This window comes from Mytilus trossulus, chromosome 7 (assembly GCF_036588685.1).
Source record: "Mytilus trossulus isolate FHL-02 chromosome 7, PNRI_Mtr1.1.1.hap1, whole genome shotgun sequence".
Lineage (NCBI taxonomy): Eukaryota > Metazoa > Mollusca > Bivalvia > Mytilida > Mytilidae > Mytilus > Mytilus trossulus.
In genome coordinates, this window is record NC_086379.1 from 6,630,564 (window position 1) to 6,655,553 (window position 24,990).

General features: G+C 33.0%; 3 protein-coding genes across 3 annotated transcripts in view; 2 read left to right on the forward strand and 1 right to left on the reverse strand.

Moving 5' to 3' along the window:
* Positions 1–24,990, forward strand: part of LOC134724557 (TGF-beta-activated kinase 1 and MAP3K7-binding protein 1-like) — a 381,784-nt gene that overhangs the window by 54,074 nt on the left and 302,720 nt on the right. The gene's annotated exons all lie outside the window — the stretch shown is intronic.
* Positions 3,140–4,906, reverse strand: LOC134726784 (uncharacterized). The gene is made up of 2 exons (XM_063591200.1): positions 4,789–4,906; positions 3,140–3,607 (listed from the first exon to the last, which is right to left on the reverse strand). Exons 1-2 carry the CDS (start codon positions 4,850–4,852, stop codon positions 3,174–3,176), a joined length of 498 nt encoding a protein of 165 aa, XP_063447270.1. The 5' UTR covers positions 4,853–4,906; the 3' UTR covers positions 3,140–3,173.
* On the forward strand, positions 9,915–23,408 carry LOC134724547 (DCN1-like protein 3). Its single transcript, XM_063587639.1, has 2 exons — positions 9,915–10,075; positions 21,344–23,408. Exon 2 carries the CDS (start codon positions 21,376–21,378, stop codon positions 22,252–22,254), a length of 879 nt encoding a protein of 292 aa, XP_063443709.1. The 5' UTR covers positions 9,915–10,075; positions 21,344–21,375; the 3' UTR covers positions 22,255–23,408.

A 24,990-nucleotide genomic window follows, 5' to 3' on the forward strand; every position in this document is an offset into this window, starting at 1 on the left:
AGCTGCTCTTCTTGTTCCATTTGAATTAATAGAAACAACGCTGTCGCCTTTCTTGTTCTCAGGGAATCATATGATCTGAGCTCCATGTTTTGTTAACGTCTTTCTTAACTGTCGTATTAGACATATCGCGCATGGCACTTTTAATGTATTTTAGCGCGAAAATTAACTTACATTTAGCTGAATTTATTGCCGTCGTAGTACCATCATGTCGCCTTCGTTCTTTTATTCGATGGCAACACGACGGGATTACGATGTCTTAACGAAGTCGAATTGCCATCGTAACACCTTCGGGTAGCTTCGTGATTCTTTCGTGTAGACATCGTAATGTCAAAAATGCCCAATGGATACGATGGAATCACGAATGCAATACGATGTTCAAAGATGCATTCAAGGTGACATTACGATGGTGAGGATGATTATACGAACTCAATACGAACCCTCAACATCGGACGCACCTTCGGGGATTTTTCAACATGTTGAAAACATTTAGAACCCTTCCCGAAGTTGTCCCCGAAGGCTATAAAAAGTGGCCGATGGTTCTACGATGGTTAAAGATGGCACTACGAATAATCCGATATGGATACGATCAGTCCCGATTTTGAAAATTTCCATAATCGTGTTGCAATCGGCGTAAAAATCGGGACAGTGTGACGCGGGCATCATTAACAGTTTTGTACATAATCAGGCTGTTTGAATAGTTTTAAACCTGTGATTTCTGGACCTTTCATAACTGACTTTCCGGTATGTGTTTTGTTTATTGGTAAGGGCCGTTCACTGAAAAATAGTTTTGAATTAATTATCTACATTATGTTGTCTCAGATGGAGAGTGGCCACTAGTATTTTTACAAGTTTATCATGAAGAAAGCCAAAATATCTTCGCAGGAATCTATGAAATAAACTCATCAAAAGACGAGGACTAAGTTTTGTATATACGTCAGACGCACGTTTCGTCTACAAAAAGACTCATCAGTGACACTCGAATCCAAAAAAGTAAAAAGACCAAATAAAGTACAAAGTTGAAGAGCATGGAGGACCAAAATTCCTAAATGTTTTGCCAAATCCAGCTAAGGTAATCTATGCCTGAAGTAGATAATATGTTGTCTGTCAATATCAACAAGCCTGGAAAAATTAGATCGTGTCAATATAAGAAAAATGACAACTATATAATTATATATATAATGAAATTAATGGAAATTGGGAACATGCCGAAGAGACAACAACCCGACCAAAATGTAGACAACAGCCGAAGTCCTGCAATGGATCTTGAAATTAGCGCGAAACTCCCGCATTCGGAGGTGTTCTTAAGCTGGTCCCTTAACAAAAAAGAATACTAGTTTAGTGATTATGGACCTCATACTAAACTCCAAAATATATACAGAAACTAAAATTAAAAACCATAAAAGACTAACAAAGGCCAGAGCTAGAGTATTCTGAATTGGTAAAGGCACAAAAATGCGGCGGGGTTAAACATGTGTTTTTAGATCTCAATACCCGCTGATACATCTATCCAATTTAAAAAAAACACACACAACAATACGCACAGTAACACTCAGTTCTTAAGACGTCTTAGTCCGATGTAAGAATAGGTAACAAATCAAATTATACAAAATGACAATGATACCATTATTACAAAGGACTACTAGCAGTTATTGACATGCCAACTCCATAACTCCATTAAACTAATTGAAAGATTATGTCTTCATCATATAAAAATCAAGTTCAATCCCTCCCAATATTAGGGGTTTAGTATTATACCATGCACCATAAAATATATGAAAACAACATAACCCGTATCATACTAATAACTGGTTTTAGAAAAAATGTGTTTATTTCCGATGTAAAGACCATATAAGTGAATCAATAATAAAGCAACATTTGCAATCTTGAATGACCTGAAAACAGTAACGTAACTATATCCCTCCTAAATAATTATGTTTACAGGTTTTGTTAGCTTTTGAGGTAAATGCCGACATTTTCGTGCTTTGTAAAGAATATTACTACAAAAAATGGATGTGAAATATCTGAGCGTATAAGATGTCTGCATGTTAAATTATATTTACGAATGATGTCCTTGTACCGATGATAAAATTTAGTTAACCATTGTGGAAAAGTTGTTTTGACTAGTTTGTGTTATCGAAAACCCTGGTGTATTAAGTTTTCTGTAATACACAAATTTCTCTCGCTAAAATCTAATATATTGTGACATACACGTGCGAATCGTACAGGTTGAGATATATAAACACCATAAGATGGTGACAAAGGAACGTCACCATCTAAAAATGGATAATTAACGATAGGAAATTAATTTTCGTCTCTTTTGAAAGTTGTTCCATAAAACTCAAAATCTCCACATTATTAAATACAGAAACATATGTTCGAAACTTCACAGATTTGTAAAGAAAGTAGAGTAGATCCTTATCGTCTTCATGATTTAATTGTTTCTATTTTAATTATTTCCACTTTAGACTAATGAATTTAAGTCTTCAGTTTGAAGGGTTTTTAAGCTTAACTGAGCGTCCCTGGTTGATCTTGTGTGGACGTAACACAAGTCTGGTGTATCAAAATTTTAACCTGAAACCTTTTGATGACTATTATTCATCGGATTCAACCCACCATTTTTATTTTAAAATGTCCTGTACCAAGTCAGGGAAATGGCCATTGTTATATTATAGTTGGTTTATGTGTGTTTTACATTTAATGTTGTGGTTTTTTTGTGTGTCACAGTTCTCTTATATTTGATGCGTTTCCCTTGGTTTTAGTTTGTAACCCGGATTTGTTTGGGGTTTTTTCTTCTTATTTTGCTGTAACTGAATGCTTCCTTCTCAATAGTTATCAAAAGTACCAGGATTATAATTTAGTACGCCAGACGCGCGTTTCGTCTACATAAGACTCATCAGTGACGCTCATATTAAAATAAGTATTCAGCCAAACAAGTAAAAAGTTGAAGAGCATTGAGGATTCAAAATTCCAAAAAGTTGGGCCAAATACGGCTGAGGAAATCTATGCCTGGAATAAGTAATTCCTTAGTTTTTCGAAATTTTCAAAGTTTGGTAAACAGGAAATTTATTAAAATGACCACATTATTGATAATCATGTCAACACCGAAGTGTTGACCACTGTACAACAATAAATGCAGTATGTATATTTTTATTAGTTACATAACTAGTTACTATTTAACTAATATTGCACTTTTTTTCGAACGCTGAGATTTGTTTCCAAGCTTCTAGTGTTAGAGGATCTGAGGAACTGTAAACTTTACGCACAGCCGCCTTGTTGGATAAATAGACATCGCAAGATACACAGTTCTGGTAGCATTTGACATGTGTGTTAAATGCATACGTCTTCAACTCATTACATTTCTGTCCTGGACCCAAAGATTCTTTGTATTTTCCTATCAGAGCTTTTGTTAAACATGGCGTCGCACAGTCCATAGATTTTTGCCCGGCTGTTGTAAAACTGGAATAAAAACTCTTTCGTCTGTTACAGTACTTGTATGCGAATGCCAGAAGATACCCAGACGAACCACATTGTCGTTGTTGTTCAAAACATTTGTAAAATTGACAATTCCCACTATTCCCTTTAGCTACACATTCAGGATCAACTGATGCTATAAAAAAATGGAAAAATGTTAAGCATTGGTAAAACTCAAGTGTAAAATAGAGGCAGAATGTACCAAAGGATTATTCAAACTCAAAAAAAAATATTAACTGCCAATGCCATGGTTAAAAGAGAAAAAAACAAGCATAGAAACAATTGTACATAAAACGTAACATAGCAAACCAAAAACAGAGAGGCACGAAACCCACCAAAAAGTGAAGATGATGCACCTGTCGTGCTAGTCATTGTAATACAAACCTCGGTAATAAGTCTGATTCTTATTCGAAATTTGTTTATACAACTTACATGTAACTACAGTTAAGAGCTGTGTGAAATAATCACGTATATAGGAGGTTTTTCCATGACCCGTAATTGACACTAAAATCAAAAAAGTTAATAAGGAGAAAATGTGTTAGAGCAAAGACACGGGGGGGGGGGGTCTCTTCCTATAATTAGTTATATACAGATGTGTCGCTGAAATGGGTCTTTTTTTACACATCAAATGTATCAATGGGTTGCGATTTCACCAATTTAATATGTCAAAAGGTCAATTATCTTCATTTTTCGATTAGATTTTTGTATAAATGATTTTTTTTTAAGTCAAGGTGTAAAAAATGTAATATGTGATAACTGGGGAATATATAAATGGTTTATTATTTTGCTATGAAATAAGTTACTGGGTCAGGATTTCACAAGACTACAATACGAAAGGGGTTTGAATTCCCTGCTGCACGTCTGTACCCAAAAACCCATATTGAGACCCCCTCCCCTCTGAGCAAAGATGACAGAAAAAAAGTGTAAGCCACTTACAGCTATTATTTTTACTTCATATGTGGGTCTTTTGTTATTTATGTTGTCTTTGGTTGCTACCATGATGGATTATATCATCTTTACATATAGCAAACAACTTATAGATTAAAGATAATAATGCTTAAGTATAATAAATAATAATACTTAAGTAAACTAATACATCAACTGTTTTATCTGTTAACTATTCTCATTGAATTCAAAATTGTGTATTTCTAATAGTGCCTACTAGAACTTTTGGTGGTGACCTTGTAAAAAAACCACATTAGACGACATTTTCCATAGGCATAAGAATCAAACTTTACCAATCATTTTGAAATGTATATCTGTGAACTTTTTAATAAAGAGATCATATTAAAAAAAATAATATCTTTAAAAATTTACCTGTTGTGAATATCGGAGAAAACACAAGAAAAATGAGTACAGATTTGCACAGAGTAAGATCCATTTCCCCAATTGTATACAGTGTGCATATAATGAATCCGAGTAGAATATTGTCACAGAAAATTCAGATTTTTCGTTTAAATATTTTACTAATGAATAAAAAATAGTTGTAAAAAAAAGATGTGACAAACAAAATTGATTACACTATTAATCCAGTCTGCTGAAAGACTAATTAATTTGATGTATTACCCTCTCAAAATATGTTTTAGCTATTATGAAATACAGACAACAACAAGAAAACATTTAACAAATCCGGTATATTGTAAAAATATTCACATGAAATATCATTTATAAAAATGTATTTTTTCGAAAGTATTTTACGACTACGACATGCCCTAAACTGACAAATTGTAACATGGGCTATATCCGTTTCAGAATGCATGTACATGTTCCTGCACTGAGAAACCGAATTTGAGCATTATTCGGCAAAATCTGGATCATGCCGGTTCAAGAGGACACTGTCCAGAAATCACAGAACATTGTTACGATTCTGATCCGATACAGCGGAATCAGTCACACGACAAAGTGACGATTGTAACCCGACTAGACTAAATCGCTGGGGTAGCAATGCACAGTGACATGAATTATCATTGATATGGTTATATTTATAAATTAACTGTTTACAAAATTAAATTTTTTTGAAATACTAAGGCTTTTCTACCTCAGGCATATATTACCTTAGCTGTATTTGGCAAAACTTTTAGGAATTTTGGTCCTCAATGCTCTTTAACTTCGTACTTTATTTGGCCTGGAAACTTTTTGGGATTCGAGCGTCACTGATGGTCTTCCGTAGACGCAACGCACGTCTGGCGTATATACAAAATTTAGTCCTGGTATCTATGATTAGTTTATTTAGCATATAAAGCTGAAATTTGCATTGATCTCCGAAAATTCAAATCACAAAATCCATGTATCATATAGTAAACAAACATATCATAACTACATCACAGTATAAGATTTCTTCTTAACATGTGATGGTCCCTTTTATGTATTTATTGCCTAAACTACACCAAAAAAATAGTAAAATATCGTTTCATCAGGGCCTCTAGTAAGTGTTCTAAAAACAATCTTTCTGTGCTTTTAACAAGTCAATCAACAAACAAAGAACTTATCATAAACTATTGTACTAATAGTTGTCAAAGGTACCAGCATTATAATTTAATACGCCAGACGCGCCTTTTTTTCGTCTACATAACACTCATCAGTGACGCTCAAATAAAAAAAAATCATAAAGCCAAACAAGTGCAAATTTGAAGAGGATCCAAAAATTCCAAAATGTTGTGCCAAATACGGCTAAGATATCTACTCCTGGGATACGAAAATCCTTAGTTTTGCGAAAAATTCAAAAGAAATTAGAAAAATGACCATATAATTCATATTCATGACAACACTGAAGTGTTGACTACTGGGCTGGTGATACCCTCGTGGACGAAACGTCCACCAGCAGTGGTATCGATCCAGTGGTGTCAATAGTTATAAAAGGTACTAGGATTGTAATTTAATACGCCAGACGTGCGTTTAGTCTACATAAAATACATAAAAAACTGAAATATCTCAATGTAGGAGAGGATGGTTATTAGCGTTAACATTTGATTTATTTAAAGTAAGTTCATTTAGATCTTTACTGAATTTGGTCATAAACTGTGATTCACAGTACAAAAACAAGTCTTCTATTAAAGGGGTGCAATTAGTGCCTATATGAATATGTACAATCTGTCGACAGAATGCGTTACCTACAATATGATTATCTAGCAAATTTACCTTTCTCATTAGAAAAGATGGCTTTGAAAAAGTTACAGCAAATATTTTTGTATTCGGATTAACCAAACGATCATTTACGTAAATAGGAAACCTTTTGTATGCAAGATTGTTTGAAAGAGTAGTGTATAGAGTTAAAAAGTCAAAACTGTCAACACTGTCAACAGAATTAAAAAAAAACATCGAAAGCACAATAGCCTTAAGGATGTACTTAGGTGAGGTTAGGTGAAAATTTATAAATTAAGAAGTTAAATTTGATACTTTAATCTGGTAGAGCATCAAATAAGGATACAAAAAAGCTAAAAAATATTGATAGGTCATGGACCTCCTTTTCGCGATATTTGAGATTTAAAATATGGCGGGAAAAGACTGACTCTGACTTTTACCTTACATTTGCATTGGTATTATTGGTCACAAAACAGAAGAAAGAAAATTAAGAATCTTCTAAAATTTTGGAAAATGATCTTTCATGAGGTATTTAATCTTATATGAAAAAATAAATGGGTGTTATGGGGCAAAATATTTTACAATTGTGTTGAATGGAAAAACTCCAAGGAGTCCGAACATTTGAACCAAATTCCAAAACCTCACCTAAGTACATCCTTAAGCTTTAATTTGATGATGTTATATGATGTCTATATAAAAAGATGTGGTTAGGTTAAACATCATTTATTATCAAAGTAAAAAGGATTGGACACAAGTAAACCATACAATGTACGTATGAAGTCCGCCCCGAAAAAGAATATGCGGTATGAGTGCGAATGAGAAAACTCTTCATCCAAGTCACAATAGGTCAAAGTATGGAGTTTGTTTACCATTTGACTCTCGGTGTTCACAGCGAACGGACTTGAATGTAGATGAATTTGAAATTTCAATCGTAAGAACGTCCGTGTAGTATTTACGGCATGTCAACACCACATTGTTGGCTGCTCTGTCGGTTGGTACAAACACAAACCGCTTTGAAAGTTCTTGAAGTATATTTCTCATTCTGGAAACATGCGTATTGTTCCCTTTTATCAAGTTAATTGATGAATAATTTTCAAAATGTGATATTCTAATATCCACACTGACATTCAAACATTTATTTGATTAGACGCAAGTAACTTTTTATCAGATTTTTTCCGTTTGTAAACACCAACCATTAAAGCGCGTCTTTCAAGTATTCTTGAGAATGGTTTTCTCACGTGAACTGGGTTGCGTTCAATATCGTAGCGGCTACGTAGTGCTACGTTGATTTGTGTTCACTGAACGAGTAGCTAGCCTAGCTGCTATCAATATCTATAAAGCAGCTAGGATAGCTACACGTTCAATAACCATAAATCTACGTACCCCTATGTAGCCGCTACGATATTGAACGCAACCCAGTTTATTACATTTTTTACATTTGAATTGATATTTGATTTCAAAACTTTTAGGTTATAATTTAATTTATTTGATTATTAAAGAAAATTTGTTTATGATTAACAAAGCCAATACCTAATGATTATGTGATTATGCTGACAAAACACATGGTGATTATGCTGGCAAAACACATGGTGATTATGCTGGCAAAACACATGGTGATTATGCTGGCAAAACACATGGTGATTATGCTGGCAAAACACATGGTGATTATGCTGACAAAACACATGGTGATTATGCTGACAAAACACATGGTGATTATGCGATTACTAGTACATCTAGCTCACAATGAGGTGCCTAGGTTTTTTTTTCAATTTGACATTCATAGACGGACGGAAAAACAGACGACAAAATTTATCTGTCTTACTCGCAGTTAGAATGTCCAACTATTTGCCGATCTTTTTATACCTCTTCTTCCTAATTTTCTAACAACTTAACACAATGCTGCTGAATCCTTTTCACTATCAATAAACTCGCAAAGTAGTGTTTTGATACATTTTCATATTTTGATAAACGTATTAATTTCATAGATAAATAGCTAATACCACCTTTGTCAAAACTAAGCTACTTGTCTGACATTGTTGCAAATTCATTCGAACGATCGTTTTTCGTACAATCTTTATTGGCAGTGGTTATTTTGCCGGCTCATCCAAAACGGCAAAAATAGCCCGGCGGCTATTTCTATAGAAAGGGCTATTTTAAAGGCACCAACAATATAGACTTGAATTTATAATTTGCCGGTCCTTTGTTAAGAGTGAAATTTAATATTTTCTTTTGAAAAGTAATATGAAAATGTGCACTGTCAACATAAAAGAATCAAAGAATTACTGTATACCAGTAGTTTTAACTTGAACTGTTTATTTAACTTTCTAAATTTCGGTACATCTCTCCTTGAATCATCTTTCTTTGAAATAATAGGCAGTTCTTCAACAAACAGTTTTTAACTATATGCAATTAGCTTTATCTTTTTTTTTTTTTTTTTTTTTTATCTCATTGTTTGTATTGTATTATGAAAAAAATATTGATGTTGTAATGTTTATGCCCTTTGGGGCCCATAATAGGAAATAAAATATCTTATCTTATCTTATCTTACACCTAGAGACTAGAAAAATTACATATTTTCTATTTATCCAGCGCCTTGCAAGAAATTCACTATATTGCAGGTGCCGGTAAAACTGACATTTCTATTGTAATAGACTATTTTGAATGAGGACGAATATTTCAATCAGAGTCAAATAGCCAATGCCATATTTAAAGTTGCCACTATGAATGGAGTGGAGATAAGACTTTTAAAATGTAGCTAATTTCTACTGGAGATGAATTAGTGTTTTAAGGGCATACGCTATACAGTTTTGATCCTGTATTTACAAGTTCATGAACATTTGCAGATAGGCTATTTTTTACCTGATTAAATCAAATATGTATTAAAAAATATACCTTCATGTGCTACTTTTTGTGTAAAATGAGGTCGAAATTTTGTATATTTGCTCAAAATTCAGATTTGTGGCCGTAATTATTTTTCGAAGGAAAGACATAACTTTTTTGTTATAAAAGATAAACACAATTTTTTTTGGTTAAATAATCGGTTATTTCTGTATTTTATAAATATCCTAAAAAAATATGCAACTGTATATATAGGGGGGGGGGGGGATCTGAGACAAGTGCATGTGGTTATGTCTCTGGTTCATTAATAATTTTCCAATTTCTTCTTGACTTTTAAATTAGTTTTATCAAGATATAATTCAATTTCATCTAGGCTAAGGCCTCATATATATCAATTTCGATTTGAACTAGAATTCTTGGTGGATTGTAATTTGTATTATCTATATCTATCTGTCACAAAAATTGAATTTCCCGCGGTTATATCTAAGTAGATATGCACATATTCTGATGACGTACATCACACATCGACAGGAAGTCCACCATTTGTTATTCTTTCTCTCTGACAATCAGCATGAAATCGACAGATTCTGGCGAAAGGAACACGGAAAGATATATTTGTTGTATGCAGGGATAAAGAAAATACCCGAGTGATGTCTTTCAAGACGACAAACTGCCAGAAATTTCGGTGATTCACCAAATTATACAATTCTAAAGCACAAATGCATTACCTTGTTTTTGTTTTATCGACCTATTCACTGTGCATGTTATCGATCGCACAGTTCCTATTCAGTTGTCATAATCACACTTTCTAACTATATAAATAATTAATGACATTAAAACTTCTTTAATCCTTCCAAACGCTGTGTTATTTAGAAAACGGATCGAAATAGAAGGTTGGGTACCCCTACATGCCCTACAGGCTACACAAAGAAAGAGTGTATAAACATGATAAAAGACAAAGAACAATTCATTGGTGATTATGTTGGTTTTTGATTGGACCTGTATCTTAATGAAAAAAGGGGAGGGATAAATAAATGAACTATTAAAGAAATTAGAGAAATTTATTCCTGAATTAGACATGTTAGATATACAATGTATCACCTGTTTTGTTTTACATTTAATTTACTGAAGTGGGTCTGTGACATAGGGTTCTTAGCGGAACATAGGATTAGCTGATTTTTTGGGGACAGACGGCTTCAAGCCGTCAATCCCCTATGGGATTGACCAGAGTGACACTCCCTCATATCATTCATTTTGTTTTTATACATGTTATAGTGTGGAAAACCCCCCAACAAATCTTACTTACATTGAAGAGAAGGAGACCCAGAAATGAATAGTTTGACTTTAAACTTTTTTTTTACACATTTCCCTTCTGTTTCTCACGAAATTATCGTATCTTGAACTTTCCTTTACACTATTTACGTTTATTTTACAATCCGGAAAAATTAGTATGACGAGATATTCTAAATATATCCAACCTACATTGTATTTTATAGTGACGTCATTCTTGGAAGAAGCAGGGATATCCTTCTCCAGTTCACTGGTTATTTAAATCATTCTAAGAGATCGTGCACTAATTACAAATTTGTATTTGTTAAATCTAAACATAATTTTGTTTACTGTAGATGATTTAAACATCAACATGCAATACTTTAATTGCATTTAACAACAACTTTCAAAATAAACAAAGATCGTGGAGTTACATGAGACAGGGGAAAGAAACGATTTTATTACTTTTTTCGGGTCTCGCTTATTAGAGACAAAAAGCGTCAAGAAGCGTCATGAAGACTATTTCGCGACAAGAAAAAAATTTCCTACTTGTCGCTTCTTGTCGCTAATTAGTGAGACCACTTTTTTCTGTAAAAAATCTGAGAATCTTCCTCCAACTCAGGAGCACCTCAATTGATGAGTAATTATCCATTAAAATAAAAGTTAATGTATTTTAAAAACACTTCAAATGTGACATTTTATTGGATTAGTAGTCTTCTATTAAAACTAAATGTTTGTGTACCTACATAATCATTGTAATGGTAAAAAAAAATAATAAAAATTTGCATTTTGTAGTTAAAACATATTTATTATTTACAAATATTTCAAAATTAAGATTTGGAAACAAGCTTCATACAGTTTACATCACTCATATTGTTTTTTTATTAGTACCTGTTTCCCTGTGATGAGAGTTGTAACTCAGAACTTTAACAATGGAAATTTAAAACTGAATAGATTTTTCAGTCCACACATTCTAAAGAAAAAAAAGCAAAATCCAAGAGTACTGTCACAAAAAATGGAAAATGGCCCAAGTCTGCAGTTCAGTGGTACACAATCAAGATTTCAAAAAAATATTGTAGTTGTTGTGAAATGACAGAATTCAGTTGAGTTTTAGATAATTAGCTATCAACTTTAATCAAATGTTTAGATTTAGAAGATGCAGATCTCTTCCATTGGTCCAAATTGAATCCTAAACTAAGGAAAGGAAATTACATAAACAACAATTGATTTCAATATTGTCAACCTTTCTACATGTTCTAGCTGTTCTCTTTTTAGCTCACCTGGCCTAAAAGGCCAAGTGTACGGGGCGCCGAATGGGACTCTTGTGGTTTTGTACAAAATTCAATTCTGTCATAACAAAATCATTTTTGTCTTACAAAACTATGTGCTACAGACTTGTTTTGTGAGAACTTCAATTTTGTGATGACAAAATTCATTTGTGTAGACAAAATTCATTTTTGTCATGACAAAATTCATTTTTGTAGACAAAATTCATATTTGTCATGACAAAAGTCAATTTTGTCTTAAAGGTATGCAAATATAAACATATTTGCATACAAAATTGACTTTTGTTACCTGATATGGAAATTAAATCACAAAAGTCAATTGTGTACGGTAAGATTCAGTTTTGCGAGACAAAATTGACTTTTGTGAAACAAAATTAACTTTTGTGAGACTAAATTGACTTTTGTGAGACAAAATTGACTTTTGTGAGACAAAATTGACTTTTGTGAGACAAAATTCAATTTTGTCATTTTTGTTGAGACAAAATTGAATTTTGTCATTTTTGTTGAGACAAAATTGAATTTTGTCATTTTTGTTGAGACAAAATTCAATTTTGTCATTTTTGTTGAGACAAAAGTCAATTTTGTTGAAACAAAAGTCAATTTTGTAAATTTTGTTGAGACAAAAGTCAATTTTGTTAATTTTGTTGAGACAAAAGTCAATTTTGTCAATTTTGTTGAGACAAAAGTCAATTTTGTCAATTTTGTTGAGACAAAAGTCAATTTTGTGACGACAAAATTCATTTTTGTGATGACAAAATTCAATTTTGTAACAACAAAATTGACTTTAATGAGACAAAATTGACTTTCGTGAGACAAAATTGACTTTCGTGAGACAAAAATCAATTTTGTTGAGACAAAATTCAATTTTGTTAATTTTGTTCAGACAAAATTCAATTTTGTTAATTTTGTTGAGACAAAATTCAATTTTGTCAATTTTGTTGAGACAAAATTCAATTTTGTCAATTTTGTTGAGACAAAAGTCAATTTTGTCAATTTTGTCTCACAAAAGTCAATTTTGTGTAACAAAAGTCAATTTTGTGTAACAAAAGTCAATTTTGTGTAACAAAAGTAATATTTATGTAACAAAAGTAATTTTTGTGTAACAAAAGTCAATTGTGTGTAACAAAAGTCAATTTTGTGTAACAAAAGTCAATTTTGTGTAACAAAAGTCAATTTTGTGTAACAAAAGTCGATTTTGTATGCAAATTAGTTCACAGAAACCAAACTAAACTAATTTAAATACAAAATTGACTTTTGTCGCTCAATTTTCAAATTAGGTAACAAAAGTCAAGTCTGTGTAACAAAATAACAAAAGTCAAGTCTGTGTAACAAAAATGAATTTTGTCATGACAAAAGTGACTTTTGTCCGCTGATAGATAATTTTGTATGACAAAATTTCAAATTTGTAGTATGATACAAATTTTGTTAAACTGAACTCATTTTTGTTGAACAAAAGTCACTTTTGTCCGTACAAAATTGAATTTTGAGTACAAAAGCACAAGAGTCCCATTCGGCGCCCCGTAAAGTGAGCTTTTCTCATCACTTGGCGTCCGGCGTCGTTAACTTTTACAAAAATCTTCTCCTCTTAAACTACTGGGCCAAATTTAACCAAACTTAGCCACAATCATCATAGATGTATCTAGTTTAAAGTTTGTGTTTTTTGACCCGGCCAACCATCCAAGATGGCCGCCATGGCTAAAAATAGAACATAGGGGTAAAATGCAGTTTTTGGCTTATAACTCAAAAACCAAAGCATTTAGAGCAAATCTGACATGGGGGTAAAATGGTTTATCAGGTGAAGATCTATCTGCCCTGAAATTTTCAGATGAATCAGACAACCCATTGTTGGGTTGCTGCCCCTTAATTGGTAATTTTAAGGAAATTTTACTGTTTTTGGTTACTATCTTGAATATTATTATAGATGGAGATAAACTGCAAACAGTAATAATGTTCAGCAAAGTAAGATTTACAAATAAGTTAACATGACCAAAATGGTCAGTTGACCCCTTTAGGAGTTATTGCCCTTTATAGTCAATTTTAAATAATTTTTCGTAAATATCCATGATCTTTTACAAAAATCTTCTCCTCTGAAACTACTGGGCCAAATTTAACAAAACTTGGCCAAAATCATCATTGATGGATCTTGTTTAAAGTTTGTGTTTTTTGACCCGGCCAACCATCCAAGATGGACGCCATGGCTAAAAATAGAACATAGGGGTAAAATGCAGTTTTTGGCTTATAACTCAAAAACCAAAGCATTTAGAGCAAATCTGACATGGGGGTAAAATGGTTTATCAGGTGAAGATCTATCTGCCCTGAAATTTTCAGATGAATCAGACAACCCATTGTTGGGTTGCTGCCCCTTAATTGGTAATTTTAAGGAAATTTTACTGTTTTTGGTTACTATCTTGAATATTATTATAGATGGAGATAAACTGCAAACAGTAATAATGTTCAGCAAAGTAAGATTTACAAATAAGTCAACATGACTAAAATGGTCAGTTGACCCCTTTAGGAGTTATTGCCCTTTATAGTCAATTTTAAATCATTTTTCGTAAATACACATGTATCCATGATCTTTTACAAAAATCTTCTCCTCTGAAACTACTGGGCCAAATTTAACAAAACTTGGCCAAAATCATCATTGATGGATCTTGTTTAAAGTTTGTGTTTTTTGACCCGGCCAACCATCCAAGATGGACGCCATGGCTAAAAATAGAACATAGGGGTAAAATGCAGTTTTTGGCTTATACCTCAAAAACCAAAGCATTTAGAGCAAATCTGACATGGGGATAAAATGGTTTATCAGGTGAAGATCTATCTGCCCTGAAATTTTCAGATGAATCAGACAACCCATTGTTGGGTTGCTGCCCCTTAATTGGTAATTTTAAGGACATTTTACTGTTTTTGGTTACTATCTTGAATATTATTATAGATGGAGATAAACTGTAAACAGCAATAATGTTCAGCAAAGTAAGATTTACAAATAAGTCAACATGACCAAAATGGTCAGTTGACCCCTTTAGGAGTTATTGCCCTTTATAGTCAATTTTTAACCATTTTTCGTAAATATCCATGATCTTTTACAAAAATCTTCTCCTCTGAAACTACCTGGCCAAATTAATCCAAACTTGGCCACAATCATCATTGATGTATCTAAATTAAATATTGTGTTTTTGACCCGGCCAACCAACCAAGATGGCCGCCACGGCTAAAAATAGAACATGGAGGTTAAATGCAGTTTTTGGTTATTTCTCAAAAACCAAAGCATTTAGAGCAAATCTGACAAGGGGCAAAATTGTTTATCTGGTCAAGATCTATCTGCCCTGAAATTTTAAGATGAATGGGACAACTCGTTGTTAGGGTGCTGCCCCTGAATTGGTAATTTTAAGGAAATTTTGCTGTTTTGGGTTATTATTTATCTTAAATATTATTATAGATAGAGATAAACTGCAAACAGCAATAATGTACAGAAATTTAAGTCTCAAAAATAAGTTAAAATGACCAAAATGGTCAATTGACCCCCTAAAAAGTTATTGTCCTTTATAATCAATTTTTAACAATTTTCATAAAATCTGTAAATTTTTTACTAACATTTTCCACTGAAACTACACGGACAAGTTCATTATAGATAGAGATAATTGTAAGCAGCAAGAATGTACAAACACATCACAATCACACAATTTTGTCATGAACTGTCTGCTTCCTTTGTTTGATTCACATATACCAAGGTGAGTGACACAGGCTCTTTAGATCCTCTAGTTCATTCTTCATATGGAAACTATCGAAAGATACCCCCCTTTCCAAAAACATAATTAAATAGAAACAAGGGCCGTCTTTCCCCTCAGAGCTATTCAGCTCTTTGATTTTAAGAGTGACTCATGAAAGTGAACTTAAATTAGCGTGGTAAACAGGAAATTACATGCATTATTATGGCAACAGTGGCGAATCCAGGGGGAGGGTTTGTACTCCCTCCTTTTTTGGATGATCAATGCATTTGAATGGGGACATATAGTTGGACCCTCCCCCCCCTATTATAAACAGGATCCAGGATCAGACCACCTACCACACCGTTCTGAAGATGGTCTGCCATGACGTACATACATTTGTATATCTTCTAAGTTCTATATACATGCTGTATTAAATGACATACACAAACATACATTTATAAATCTTTCACAAGATGACGAGGTACAAAATTTCATACTTAAAAAATACATCATGTTCATTTTGTACATGTAAAAGTAGCATGTATACATGTACATAGTCCGAGATTACTCTGACGTCCGATGGCTGTTTTGCCAGACAAGCTGGGGCCGTGGGACGTCAGAGCTCGTCCCATATCAAAAAGTGGATATTTGCCCACCCAAAATAGATGTGCTGCTTCACCGCTTCTAGAGCCAACTGAGGGCCTTGGAATTATATAAATCAGGCTTCAATCTCTTCATTTTTCATTTATCTCTTCATTTACATGTATGTAAGTTTCACCTACCTGCCAAACCTTTATTTTTCTATATTTGAACATTTTTCACAGAGACCCATGATTTCTGCATTTTGCCTTTCATTTTCAAAGATTATCACGTGACCATGAGGAAAACAGTGCAAATGACCATAATGTAACACCTCGTTCATTTACGATGCAAGTTACCTAAATATCCAAGAGCTTCCAATTGTTATCGTGGTCAAAACTAAATGCTTGTTACCGATCACCTGTGAAGGAGGTAAAAAAACGTGGTTGCTTCTAAATGGTCCAAGGACACAGTTATCGTCCTTTGGTTTTCGTTGTCTACAAATATAGTCCCTAGTGTAAACAGCGTATAACATGCATGTTTTATTTAATACAATTTCCCAATTCATTTCTTGATATCAAATACATGAAATATTAAGAAGGGGGGTGTAATTACATGTCAAAAAAATTTGGGTGCTGAAACTTTATGTTAAATAGTGAATTGGTCCAGTTATAAAAGGTCAAATTTGATCACGTCTGAAGCTGTCAAACCGAATTTTACACCCCCTTAACACAGAACTGTCAATATTTTGAGTTAGAGCTGGTAGAAGTTTCTATAATTTTGATATTATTTGTCTCACTGGTAGTACACTACACTGTTAAAATATTTTTGAGAAAGAGCAGGTGCAATTTTTATACGACCGCAAATTTTGAAAAAATTTTCGTCGTATATTGCTATCACGTTGGCGTCGTCGTCGTCGTCGTCGTCGTCGTCGTCGTCGTCGTCCGAATACTTTTAGTTTTCGCACTCTAACTTTAGTAAAAGTGAATAGAAATCTATGAAATTTTAACACAAGGTTTATGACCATAAAAGGAAGGCTGGTATTGATTTTGGGGCATTTGGTCCCAACATTTTAGGAATTAGGGGCCAAAAAGGGCCCAAATAAGCATTTTCTTGGTTTTCGCACTATAACTTTAGTTTAAGTTAATAGAAATCTATGAAATTTTGACACAAGGTTTATGACCACAAAAGAAAGGTTGGGATTGATTTTGGGAGTTTTGGTTTCAACAGTGTAGGAATTAGGGGCCACAAAAGGGCCCAAATAAGCATTATTCTTGGTTTTCGCACAATAACTTTAGTTAAAGTAAATAGAAATCAATGAAAATTAAACACAATGTTTATGACCACAAAAGGAAGGTTGGTATTGATTTTGGGAGTTTCGGTCCCAACAGTTTAGGAATTAGGGGCCAAAAAGGGACCCAAATAAGCATTTTTCTTGGTTTTTGCACCATAGCGTTAGTATAAGTAAATAGAAATCTTTGAAATTTAAACACAAGGTTAATGACTATAAAAGGAAGGTTGGTATTGATTTTGGGAGTTTTGGTCCCAACAGTTAAGGAAAAAGGGGCCCAAAGGGTCCAAAATTACACTTTGTTTGATTTCATCAAAATTGAATAATTGGGGTTCTTTAATATGCTGAATCTAACTGTGTATGTAGATTCTTAATTTTTGGTCCCGTTTTCAAATTGGTCTACATTAAGGTCCAAAGGGTCCAAAATTAAACTTAGTTTGATTTTAACAAAAATTGAAACCTTGGGGTTCTTTGATATGCTGAATCTAAAAATGAACTTAGATTTTTGATTATTGGCCCAGTTTTCAAGTTGGCCCAAATCGAGGTCCAAAATTAAACATTGTTTGATTTCATCAAAAATTGAATAATTGGGGTTCTTTGATATGCCAAATCTAACTGTGTATGTAGATTCTTAATTTTTGGTCCAGTTTTAAAATTGTTCTAAATTAAAGTGCAAAGGGTCCAAAATTAAACTAAGTTTGATTTTAACAAAAATTAAATTCTTGGGCCTCTTTGATATGCTGAATCTAAACATGTACTTAGATTTTTGATTATGGGCCCAGTTTTCAAGTTGGTCCTAATCCGGATCTAAAATTATTATATTAAGTATTGTGCAATAGCAAGTCTTTTCAATTGCACAGTATTGTGCAATGGCAAGAAATATCTAATTTCACAATATTGTGAAATAGCAAATATTTTTTTAGTTAAGAGTTATCTTTCTTTGTCCAGTATAGTAAGCAAGAAATATCTGCAAGAATTTTTTTTAATTGGAGTTATCTTTCTTTGTCCAGAATCAACTTAAATCTTTGTTATATACAATATACAATGTATATTCACTTTTTACTACCAACTGATAAATTTAAATAATCTTTACCATTCATTGATATCAAGCAGTTTTTTTACATCTTAATATTTTATGATGTATTTAAATGAGTAGTAATTGTTGCAAACTCCATTAGAATATTTAATTGAAATTAGTTTTGGAATAAGGGAAAGGGGGATGTGATTAAAAATTGGGTTCAATTTTTCTCATTTGAAATTTCATAAATAAAAAGAAAATTTCTTCAAACATTTTTTTGAGAGGATTAATATTCAACAGCATAGTGAATTGCTCTAAGAGAAAACAAAAATTTTAAGTTCATTTGAATACATTCATTCTGTGTCAGAAACCTATGCTGTGTCAACTATTTAATCACAATCCAAATTTAGAGCGGAATCCAGCTTGAATGTTGTGTCCATACTTGCCCCAACCGTTCAGGGTTCAACCTCTGCGGTCGTATAAAGCTACGCCCTGCGGAGCATCTGGTTTTAATTTGAATTTATCATTGTTTATTGTCTTAAAGAAATGCACTACAAAATAACTGTGTTCTCAGGCTAAATGTTAAACATCCATCTCCTACAAAGGAGGTAACTCAGGCTAAATGTTAAACATCTATCTCCTACAAAGGAGGTAACAAAATATAAATATTTGCATATTTGAGTCTTGAGGCCAGGAACTCTCTCATAACTTGACGTCCATTTGAAAGTGAAAGTCAAAAATGCAGAAATCATGGGTCTCTGTGAAAAATGTTAAAATATAGAAAAATAAAGGTTTGGCTGGTAGGTGAAACTTATAAATGAAAAGATAAATGAAAAATGAAGAGATTGAAGCCCGATTTATATAATTCCAAGGCCCTCAATCAGCTCCAGAAGCGATGAAGCAACGCATCTATTTTGGGTGGGCAAATATCCACTTTTTGATATGGGATGAGCTCTGACGTCTCGGACTAACATATACATTGTACCTATAAATCTTTGTGATCAATAATTTACAAAATGGTATACAAAAAATATACTGGGAGGTACAATTCAAAATAGGTATGAAAAGATTATAATTCTGTATTTTGACAGTCATGAAAGGTTGTCCCTTCTTGTTAATTTTTCCCTTTTGGTCTATTTTCAATAAATTGGAGTTCCCTGTACATGTATGTGAAGTCTGTATCAAACTTTAAAGTCCCACTAATCATATATCGATAGTCCCCTGTCATGTATATATCAAATGTCTGTACCAAATTATTAAGTCCCACTATTTGGATATCGATAGTCCCCAGTCATGTCTACATGTATATCAAACTAAGAAGTCCCATTAGTGAGATAGTTCCTTGTCATGTCTTTACTAAACATTGATGTAATCCCACTATTTGGATAGTCCACTGTCATGTCTGTACCAAACTATGAAGTCCCACTAGTCAGATGGTCCCTGTCATGTCTGTACTAAACATTGATGTCCCACTAGTCAGATGGACCCCTGTCATGTCTGTACAGAACATTGGAGTCCCACTAGTCAGATGGACCCCTGTCATATCTGTACCAAACTATGAAGTCCCTATAGTCAGATGGTCCCTGTCATGTCTGTAACAAACATTGATGTCCCACTAGTCAGATTGACCCCTGTCATGTCTGTACAGAACATTGGCAATGAAGTGCCACTAGTCAGATGGTCCCTGTCATGTCTGTACCAAGCTATAAAGTCCCAATAGTCAGATGGACCCCTGTCATGTCTGTACAGAACATTGGAGTCCCACTAGTCAGATGGTCCTTGTCATGTCTGTACCAAGCTATGAAGTCCTACATGTACTAGTCAGATGGTCCCTGTCATGTTTGTACCAAACTATGATGTGTATGAAGTCCCACTTGTCAGATAATAGTCCCCTGTCATGTCTGTACATAACATTGGAGTCCCACTAGTCAGATAGTCCCTGTCGTGTTTGTACAGAACATTGGAGTCCCACTAGTCAGATGGACCCCTGTCATGTCTGTACAGAACATTGGAGTCCCACTAGTCAGATGGACCCATGTCATGTCTGTACAGAACATTGGAGTCCCACTAGTCAGATAGTCCCTGTCATGTTTGTACCAAACTATGAAGTCCTACTAGTCAGATGGTCCCTGTTATGTCTGTACCAAACTATGACATGTATGAAGTCCCACTAGTCAGATAATAGTCCCCTGTCATGTCTGTACAGAACATTGGGAGTTCCACTAGTCAGATAGTCCCTGTCATGTTTGTACCAAACTATGAAGTCCAAGCTAGTCAGATGGTCCCTGTTATGTCGGTTCAAAACATTGATGTCCCACTAGTCAGATGGACCCTGTCGTGTCTGTACCATACTATGACATGTATGAAGTCCCACCTGTCAGATAGTTCCCAAAATTAGTCATATTTCATATTTTTCTTTAGAAGACAAAGCATTGTCTTTTAATGTTGTCATTATTTGATTTAGATGTGTGACCTTTTTATAAATATGCGTGGGTCTTGAAGTTAACCAATTTAGATAAATTATTGACTTGTAGGAGTCGATATTTGCAAGTTTTTGATTCTGGTCATTTTTTTCTTGTTAAACAATATGGGACTTATTAAAGTCGTATTTTGTCTTGCATTAAAGGGAGACAAATCCTAAAACTTACAAATTTAGACCTCTATGAGTCAAAATTAAAGCAGATTCAGACTTATTTATGTCTGAGCTCTGACTGTTATCACATGATAACCATGATAACAGTGTTGCTACATTGTACTTACATGTAACTTTATTTGATATCTTTCTTGTTTTTCTTTGTAGGTATTTAGTTTGTTTTGGATATATCTTTTCCAATGGGCAAGTGTCAATCATGTTGTGAACCACCAGGGTCATCAACAGAGACCAGATTTACTAGTACACAAAGGCCAGATTACAGACCACCTCAGCATACAATTTCAAAAGATCTTGATAGAGGCACAGGTGATCAAGGTTTTACACCCATGTCAACAGGAAAATCAGCCATCGCTTCGGACAAAAAAATGTTCACGCCATACCCAAAACTGCCACCTATTAAAAAACATAGCAATGGGGAGGGGAAGAGACTGTCATTCATTTCACGTGATGTGTCAGAGAGTAAGATTTTGGCGATGTTTGAACAATACAGAGATTCGGGGGAAGAAGCAATTTTAGCTGAAGGAATCGAAAAGTTTTGCTCAGATCTACAAGTAAATCCAGATGAATTTATTGTATTAGTTTTAGCATGGAAATTTAACGCAGAAACAATGTGCAAATTTACAAAAGAAGAATTTGTCACAGGGTGTAAAGCATTGAAAGCTGATTCAATTAAAGGAATTCAGTCAAAATTTACAGATCTCTTAAATGATGTGAAAAACAAACAAAGCTTCAAAGAGTTTTACAAATGGACTTATAAATTTGGTCTGGACATTGAAACGGGACAAAGAACACTTCCGAGTGATATGGCCATGGGCCTTTGGAAACTGATCTTTTCTCAGAGTCAACCACCCGTTATAGAACAATGGATAGAGTTTTTAGAAGAACACCCTAGTATAAGGGGAATTCCCCGTGACACGTGGGATATGTTCCTGAACTTTGTAGAACAAGTTGGAGATGATTTAAGTACTTACGATGATACAGAGGCTTGGCCTTCTTTATTTGATGATTTTGTTGAGTATCAGAATGACAAACAGAATCAAAATGTCAAATCGTTTTAGTGCCATTGTTTAGGCCAAAAGAAATAAATAATGATTATATATATATATATCTGTTCAGATTCACAAAAAGTTTTTTAATGATTTGTTTAAAATAATTTCAGACTTAATAATGTTTATTGAGTAGATTTCACAAAATAACTTTCCATTGAGATTGATCGTAAGTATACTGAATTTTTCATGACTTATCATCAATCTTAGTTGTAGGTTGTTTTTTTTTAAACCAACTACAGAACTCCAGCTCTTCAAACAACAAAATTATATAAAAGATTAAAATACATGCATGACATGTAAATCTAAATGTAGAATTACCCGAAGTAACCCTAAACAGATATATAAATATATTGTTCTTGGTCTTTTGCATTTTACTGAGAAGCAAATATTGTGGATTTCAGATGCACTGCTAGAAATTTGTCATGTTTTTTTTTTAAATGTTGAGAACCTAGAAAAGGTAAAGTACATGCAGTAAAGGAATGGTACATGTATGTTATCTATAAGTCTTTTCAAAAAGGGAGAGGGTTTCACTAAATACTTTTACCTAAAAGGAAGAAGATGTAGTCCAACATAAGACAAATGTATTTAAATACCACACCTATTTAAATATACATGTAAGAGGACTGGTCCCCTTCCAGGTACAACATTTTTTATCATGTAGTACATTTGTAGGTGTTTCTTAGTCTCAAAGGTAAAATATTGTAAAAGTAACTCTTTTCTAAAATAAGTATATTTCATGTTATGATGGACATTTTCCCTTTCGAAGAATTATGCCTTTAGCATGTTAAGTAATATATCACAAAAAAAGGTTGCCCCATGGCTATATACTTCTGACATGAATGTAATTTTTTCATTTAAGAACAGACCTGTTCTAGCAATGCATATGGTGCTCACAATGTACGTTTCTTAGAAGTGTGCATCACTGTTTTCTTAGAAAACCTTTAATGTGTGTATATTCTAGTCAGATATCAGAAAGTGATAAATGTAAGATTGTTGTCTGTTATGATTGAAGTTTGATGATTTGGTTGTTGGTCATAAATTTTTTAAACCAAAAACCTTATAAATGTATATGTCTTATATATATATAATATAATTTTTTTTAACATGAAATAGGTAAATTGAACTGGATCCAACATGTCAAAAGTGCTTCCCACTAGGTGGTACATTTTTAAAGAAAATACAAGGTTAAAGAAAGATTTTACATTGTTTAACATGAAATTCAATTGAATGACATGGTCAATGAGCTGAAGTGTGTATGGAATCAGTTTTTAATTCAAAATAATAATAAAAAATTCCCATTAATGTGCAACAGCTCTTTAATGTACATGAAAATGTTCAACAGTTATTCTAGAGTTATCTTTCTTTAACCTTGTATTTTCTTTAAAAATGTACCACCTAGTGGGAAGCACTTTTGACATGTTGGATCCAGTTCAATTTACCTATTTCATGTTAAAAAAAAATTTAAAACTGATCTTGACAATTAAAAGTTATAAATTATTTAGAGTAAAACCAATAGTGAATAACATGTTAAACACATGTATGTATACCACATACAGAGCTCTACAGTATTTATTTCATCCTTCAATTGACTGTAAATCAAAAAAGGCAGGTGTCATTTACCATTGTTGTCCACAATTGTTAAAGTTTGTGATTAGGTTACCATGGTTAATTTAAGGACATACCTACATTGTATATCTGTGTTACCAGTTTATGATTTTATCATGTTTATTGTATGGATCAGAACTTTAAAAGAAATTCTGATACATTGTACTGTGAGTATGTTTTCTTGTTGGATCTATATATATTTTAGAATTTAAAGAACTGATTATATGAGATCTTTGATAGTGAAATGATTATTTGTTATATATACATGTATGTTTTGTCATAAATCTAATTGTTAAATGTATTTTAAATACACTACATGTATGTGTGCATGTGTCATTAAGATTTTAAGACATCTAAACATACACATTGTAAACATACATGTCATTTGTCAGTCTACATTGTCTTGTCATAATTCTATTGGAGATGTATACAACTTCTTTTTCTCTTCCCAATTAATTTTTTCTCATAATTGATTAAGATGTCTGCAGGGTAGACACGGTGTACTGTAGACAGGGATACAGTCTGTATAACAATGTACTTGTACCTACGAGTTGGTAAAAAAAGTTTTATTATTTAAAAATTTCTATAATCTCCTTTCCAAAAGACCAAGGTTGGAAGGAACTAGAAGCAGTAGGAAGATGTTTGCCTAAAAGATGAACTTTCACTGGTTGATGTCTCTGTTAGAAATCTTACTACAGTTTCTAGAATTTCTTTCATTCTTTGAAAAGTTATTTTTTTATTTTATTTGAACGAGCTCATTACAACATGTACAAGGTAATAGTCAAAAGGTTAGGCAAGTCAAAATGAAGTGTATGACTATGAGAAATACAATTCTTAAATTTCATACATTTTTTCACATTTAAAGGTTTACTTGACAAGATGAAAAATTGGGAATCTCGAAATTTATTTCACCTGACCCTCAATTTTAAAATGTGATTTTATTTAAATTTTAATGTGTTTACAATTAACATGTAATTGTATAATGTAATTTACTGTTTTGTTGTCTATTTGTCATGTTATACATGATTGTTTATTTGTTTACATTTGAATTCATTAATGAATTGTTATATTACAATGTATTAGGTCACATTATAAAACAAACTAAGACTGCACTACTATAATTTGTTTATCTTCTGAGAT